The 6,765-nt window shown below is 60.3% G+C and overlaps 1 protein-coding gene across 4 annotated transcripts in view; it reads right to left on the bottom strand.

Moving 5' to 3' along the window:
- The window catches only part of CCDC57 (coiled-coil domain containing 57), a 70,702-nt gene that overhangs the window by 20,066 nt on the left and 43,871 nt on the right, over window positions 1–6,765 (bottom strand). For 2 of the 4 annotated variants that reach the window (XM_029928351.1, XM_029928352.1), the window contains exons 14-16: window positions 4,070–4,161; window positions 1,825–1,953; window positions 1,245–1,461 (exon numbers count right to left, since the gene is read on the bottom strand). In XM_029928351.1, the coding sequence (XP_029784211.1) occupies window positions 1,245–1,461; window positions 1,825–1,953; window positions 4,070–4,161 (438 nt within the window). Of the gene's footprint in view, window positions 1–1,244; window positions 1,462–1,486; window positions 1,619–1,824; window positions 1,954–4,069; window positions 4,162–6,765 lie in introns of those variants that run through there. The other 2 variants (XM_029928354.1, XM_029928353.1) reach the window with 2 other exon arrangements.

Genomic DNA, 6,765 nt, shown 5'->3' with positions numbered 1-6,765 from the left:
AACCACCTTAACCCAAAAACCGCTTCTTCAAGAGAAGCTGCCGCAGAGCGGGGAGGGGTCTGTGAGTCCCTCTCAGGAGAGGCTGAGGGCAAGGACGGACGAGCCCCACGGGCGGGGGGCGGGCGGGGGCCGCTCGCTGCTCCTGTCCGCCAGGCTGTCGCCGTGCTGCGCACAGTCCCACACACTCGCCTTCTTGGTGCCCCGGGAACGGACGTGGCCCCACGGACCCGACGCTGATGAGATCGTCCCTACCTAGAGAGGCACCTGCATTGCAGCCCAGCAAACCCCGCGCTGGGGACTCACACCTAGGCTTGGACACGGGAGGCGATGTCCCAGGCCGTTGCTGTGACGGGACTTGTACGGCAACAGACTGGAAATGACCTAAAATGTCCACCGAAGGGACAACGGACCCATCGGTGCGGGCACATCTACGTAACGAGGCGCCGCCCATGTGGGGCTGAGAGCCGGGGCAAGGGCACGCCCCTCGGACGGGTCCCATCGGCGCTCCCTCAGGCCTCTGGCCACATCTCGGGGTCAGGCTGCTCCCGGCTGGCTGAGCAAATGCATCCCCAGGACACCAGTGCGGACCAGGCGGGGCAGGGACGGGACACGGCGGGCACGCTCGTGAGGCGGAGTGTGCCCGGCTCTCCCTGACGGACGACACACCAGCCCCGTGGGGGCCCCCGCAGCACCCGAGGCGAGGCTGGCGCTGCGGCGACACAGTGCAGGAGCCTGCACAGGCGTAGGGGACGCAGAGACCGCGTGTGTCTGTCCGCGCACCGCCTGACAGCCGCCTGACAGCCGCCGCCACGGACCCAGCCCTGCGGGGTGCCGGCCGAGGGACGCGTGTCTCGCCTAAAACAGGACGTGGACTCCCTGCGTTCTGAACGTGGTCTGCACCTTCGGACGACCCAGTCCTCCCCTCCAGCTTCTCGCTCCGCTCCGCAAAGTGCCGTGGCGGGAACAGAAACGTCCCCGGAGCAATGAGAGCCGCCCTGCGCCAGCAGGACCTGCCCCGACCCCCACCCGCCGCCTGCGCGGACCCAGCCCTGCCTCACGTGAGCCCGGCCTATTTCCCCTACTTCAGAGAGGGTCTTCGAGACGCTTGCCCGCGGTCTCCCTGGCGTCCCCCTTGCCAAAATACCTGCCCTCCCCGTGTCACGTCCGCTTGTCCCCCTGCCTCTGGGCTGTGCTGTGACAAGTGGCCGAGCCTGGTGTGGCCCTGCGCCCCAGCCCCGGCCTACCTGGCGCACAGCCGTCCTGGGACGTGAGGCCGGAGGGGCTGGAGCCCAGCTCCAGTAACTTCCACGTGTCCCGGAGGGGACCGCTGGACAGCGATGAGGAGCTTCGCGGGTGGTGGCTCTTTTCCTCGCGGGACTTGTGAGCCGGGCGTGGCTTTGGGGACCGGTTTTCTTTCTGCCGAGCCGACCTGCATGTCACCCCAGAGGTCCCGTGCTGCCCCTACGGCAGTACACAAAGACAGCCCCTGTCGCGGCGAGCCCTGCCAGGGGAGCGGGGACAGTGGGCATGGCCCTCAGACAGGCCCCCGCCCCCTGGGCCCTGGAAGGCCACACGATGTGCTAGGCAGAGGCAATCCGGGCTCCACAGGAGGCGGGACCTGGTAAGAAGGACAGATGCCCTGAAGCCGCGCTCTCCAGCCACAAAGGCCCACGGTGGGGGCCCGTATGCGCCCGCCCCCCCCAGCGCCCCGGGGGGACCACTGTGCAAGGGCAGCAGGAGAGGCGTCTGGTCCTGACACCGCGGTCACTGGGGGCAGCCACCACCCTCGGCGGGTCCCCGAGCCAACCCGCGGCCCTGCCGTACCTGTCCCGTGGCCTCGGCTCGCACGACGCAGCCTAGTGGGCGAGGGCCTCTGCCGACGGTCTGGGCCAGGCCGGGCTCTGCCTCCCCCGAGCATCCAGAGGGACGTTCTGTCTTGGCGCTCTCAGAGCCCTGCCGTGGAAATGCAGACAAAGGGACTCGGCGTCCATGTGTCACAGAGGGGGTGTGTCACCCAGCCTCCCTCAAGATTGGGAAGAAACGCTGTCCCCAAATCTCCAGTATCAGGGACTCGCTCACGTCGGGGACAGGCCACAAGGGAGGGGTGTGGTCGTGTCCACCAGCCAGGATGACCACCACAGGCCTCCGGTGCCCATCGGAGTGCCCCTCACTTCAGGAGACTGAGAAGCTGGACGTCACATGGACCCTCCCAGGAGGGCCCGGGCCTGAGCCGGGCGCACAAGTGCCTCTTGGTTTGATGGCCCCTCAGGGGTGCGTCGCTGGGATGGCTGGTCACACCCCCTCTGTGGGGACGCCTGCAGCGCCGTCAGCGGGGCACTAGGAAGGCTCTAAAGAGGCACAGGACGAAACCAGCACTGAAAGCAGGGGCAGTGGGGCAGAGCCTGAGCAGCAGGCCAGTGGCAGGGGGGCCCTGGGAGGCAGCCAGACCCGCCGGCCTCCTCCCGCCCCGGGGAGCGCTCACACGCACCGCCGGCTCCCCCCGCCCCTCCAGCTTTAGTTCAATTCATATTTGCATTTTCAACTGAGAAATGCATGAGTATCTTCTGGATTTAACTTACAGCCCCTTGGGCAGCGGGGCTAATAAATGGCTTTTCGTATCTGTTGTTGGCCTCACTGTCTTCCTCTGTGCTTTCTGATTGCGCCTTTTGCTCATTTATCTATTGGTTAAAAAAGTGGGCCCCATAGAGTCATCTTTTCTCCCGTTTTAAGAAAGGAGTCATTTCATTGGATTAACAAAGACATGGCAGTTTTATAGTTTGAAAGAGGTTAATAAAGTGTAATAAAATATTTTTTAAGGTTATTTATTTTGAGAGAGAGAGAGTTGACTTCACACTGTCAGCACAGAGCCCAGCTTGGGGCCCTGAACTCACAAACCTTGAGATCATAACCTGAGCCAAAATCCAGAGTCAGGCACTCAACCAACTGAGCCATCCAGGCGCCCCCAGTGTAATAAAGTATTTAATGTCCTAGGCAGACGTGGAGGTCCAGTAACAACATGCGTGTTTTCCTGCAACAGGTAACAGGCAGGTGTATTCTATGATTTAGGACATTTCTTCTAAGAGCGTGTATGTAGTTTAATTAATGCAGATGATTTGAAAGTTATCATCTTTCAAAAGCGAGGCACTTCTAAGTTTTAATAGCATTTCCTACAAGTGGAAAAGGGGTCCTCGGAGTCAGGGGTCCCAGGGGAGGGATCCTCTGGTGGAAAGCGCCATGGTCTTAGGCCCCCTTCCTGTGGCCACTGTCTCAGGCCAGTGTCTCCTCATCAGTGTCTCCGGGGGGCACCTCTCTCCCACAGAGCCATTCTAGGGGCCCTGGCACTGTCCCCACTGCCCTATGGCTCAGACCTTTGCTGAGGGCTTGTGTTGAGCCCCAGTAGAAGCCCCCCAACACCCCATAAGGTGTGTGTGCCTGACGGACGAGCCTGGAGGGCAGCCGGGGATCATCCCAGGCCGCACCTCCTTCCCCAGCCAGCCGCCAGGCCTCAGCCCCGATTCCATCCTTCTTTCACATTCCGCGTCCGTCCCACAGCAAATCCAGAGAGTCACCGTGAATCCAGAGAGACGGAGACACAGAATCCGAAGCAGGCTCCAGGTGCTGAGCTGTCAGCACAGAGCCCAACGTGGGGCTCGAACCCACAAACTGCGAGATCATGACCTGAGCCCAAGTCAGATGCTCAACCGACTCTGCCACCCAGGCGCCCCTGTAATTTTATTTTTAAATATTTATTTATTTTTGTGAGAGAAAGCATGCACACAAGCAGGCTCTCCAACGTCAGCACGGAGCCCAACACAAGGCTCGAACTCACAAACTGTGAGACCATGATGTGAGCCAAGATCAAGACTCAGACTTACTGACTGAGCCACCCAGGCACCCTGAGCAATTGTGAAAAACAGCAGGAAACGCAGAGACGTCACTAGTAACTCTGTCCAGGTGCTGAAACCTGGATTATGTCTACCGGATTTTGACGTTTTGGTGATGAAATGCGGTACTTAAGGAATTGGTAAAAAGTCACTGAAGATGCTGTTCTCAGACACAGGAGTGTTACCTGGGCCACGGAGGGGAACTTCGCCTGTCCTCGAGGGGCTTCAGTCTGGATCCAGGCCCCAGGGGTGGGCAGGGGCTGATGAGGGGGCTTCCCTAAAAACAAGGAGAGGAAGAGGATTTGTTTTCTTATTTCTTCTTCTCCTTCTTCTTTTCTTTTATCTTTTATTTTAAAGTAAGCCCTGTGCCCAGCGTGAGGCTTGAACTCACACCCAGAGATCAGGAGTCACGGGCTTCCCTGACGGAGCCAGCCGGGCACCAACAGGGCTTGCTTTCCGCGTGCACCTCATTTCTGGGTCTCCCTCGTGCCAAACACAAATCCCGAGGAAGAACACTGTCTCCTCGCTGCCCGTCACTCCTCTCCTGCAGCGCGTGGCCTGCCTCAGCTTCTCAAACAGCGGCCAGCACCTTCACTAACGGGCCCTCAGTGCGCTCCCTGCCCTGTGGCAAGCAAGCGAGGGCGGTTAAGTAAACGAACTCAAAGATCCTGCCTGCGCCGGCTCACTCAGGGACGACCCGGGCTGCCAAAGAAAGGCCATTCGTGAACCAATGTGGGTGAAGTGACCTAGAAATCTAGGAAGTTCATCTTTAAGCTGACAAACCACAAGAGGCAATTACTGTCAAAATAGCGTTTGTCAGAATAATGAATCGGCGTGGTAAACACAAGCTCAGCGAGGACACCCAGGTCGGGGTGTGCATGTGAGTTGTAAACCCTGTTATTTACTGTATTCGAAACGGACACAGAAATTTGGAAAAAGCTTCTTATCCATTCATCTGAAGACGGCGGTGAGGACGGCATTGTGATTAACATCTGGGGAGTCGGGAAACGGGCCCTGTCACCGGGGACCTCTGGGCGGGGGTCAGCCTCTCCCAGGAGATAGAGGCACATGCGAAGGACACAATTTGGAAACGAACTTATTTTTCTTGGGCTTTAACGCCCGAGCTGAAAGGCCCACGAGTGGCCGGCAGGCGTCGGCAGGCGTCGGGGAAACACAGAGTGGAGGTCACGGGAGCCACGGTCCGCACTCCTCAGGACGGACTGGATGGAAAAGGCGGGAGGGGCTGCCCGGGGCCAGAGCCATCAGAACGCACAGACGCCGCTGGCAAAGTCGGGCGGCGCGGTGGCCAGAGAAGAAGTCGTGCTTCGATGAGGAAAGAGGAGACACACGAGACAAGAGGGGGGCCGTCGGGAGCCCGTGCGGAGGCCGCCCAGGCCTCGACCGCGGTCTCAGCCACCGACGCCCCAGCCGCGGGCTGGAAACCCGCGGTCCTCCCGCTGACCTCCTGTCACGTGCCCAGTGTCACCGGCTCGTCTCCCCACGCGGGCACCTCTCTATCTCACGGCCTCCCAGGAAAGCGGAGTCAGCCCGGCAAGACCGCGTGGCGACCGCAGGCCCAGGACTTTACTCACGACTGCTCTATTTGTTGTAGTCTCTACCGGCGCCTCCCTGGTAAACCTCGCCGCGGGCGCGTCCGTCCAGGGAAAACAGTGCGCACTGTCCGCACCGTCCGAGGAATCGGGCCTCCCCTGGGGGCGCGGCCCGGCCGGCTCGGACGCTCGGAGACGCTCCCAGAGCACGAGGCAGGACTTCCGGAGAAGAATGCGGAATCTTCTGGCCAGGAGCCAGAACGGGTTTGCCGACACCTCTTGCCGGCACGCCCCTTTCTGTAAGAGCCCTCCGTGCTGTGCAGCCGTCCCAGCCCCTCCACCTGCTGCTCGGATGCTGCCTGAGTCACGAATCACTCAGGAAAGACACTAGATCTACAAACTCACCCGCTCAAACTCTGTTTCTTAGCACATTCCTGGCAACAGGGTCCTTTACTTGCCCTGGTGCCCTGAGATTGGGCCGTTTGACTGGGACTCGACCGGGAACACGGGCCGCGTGGCCACAGCCCTGCCTGTCCGGCCAGCTTTGAGCATGACACTCACTTGTCGGGACCGGTCCCCGGAAGTTACTGTGGTCGACTTTGTGGAGCCGAGGCTCTGGCGGAGAGCTGGGAAAGTCACAGCAGGCCCTGGAGCCTCGGGGCATTTCTGAACCCCTGATAAAAGGAACTTGCTCAAAATCATGCAGCAGATGAAAACACTGAGCTCTTGGCTTCCTGGTCTCGGGACAACAAACGAGAAGCTTGTAAAAGTCCAATCGGGACTCCTAATGGAAACTTCTAGCAAAGCAGACTCAGGAAGGCCGGCTCCATGAATTAATGTTCTTTGCTACACGGAGATAATCCGGCCAAGGGACCGGCTTTGTTTGTGATCACGAGTCACCCTGCTTGGAGATTATGTTTTATGAAAAGCAGAGAAATGGTAGGAAGACACGTGCTCTGGGGCAGAAACCAGCCCGAGCGCAGCAAGGCCTCGGCCCCCACGGCCCGCCTCCTTTTCCGGGGCTCTGCAGGTTGAGGGGCGCGCACTTTTCTCGGTCCATCGTGGCCCACCCGCGGTTCCCGGCAGCCCCCGCCCCTTCGGAAGCTCAGGCCCGCCTCCATCGCCGTCTGGTGTCTTTATCCCGCTGCTCGCGCCTGGGTCTCTCCTGGCCGCTGGCGGTCACTGCTGGACGAACGGAAGAAAACCCGAACTGCGTCCCTCTTCACAGCTGCCGGAGACCCTTATAAACGCCTGCTTAAAAACGTCATTAGACGCGCCTGCACCTGACTCTCAGATCTGAGCTCAGGTCACGATTCCCAGGTCCTGCCCGC

Source organism: Suricata suricatta, chromosome 17 (genome assembly GCF_006229205.1).
Source record: "Suricata suricatta isolate VVHF042 chromosome 17, meerkat_22Aug2017_6uvM2_HiC, whole genome shotgun sequence".
Lineage (NCBI taxonomy): Eukaryota > Metazoa > Chordata > Mammalia > Carnivora > Herpestidae > Suricata > Suricata suricatta.
Note: the sequence above shows the minus strand (reverse complement) of the source record. Positions and strands in the feature narration are given on the sequence as shown.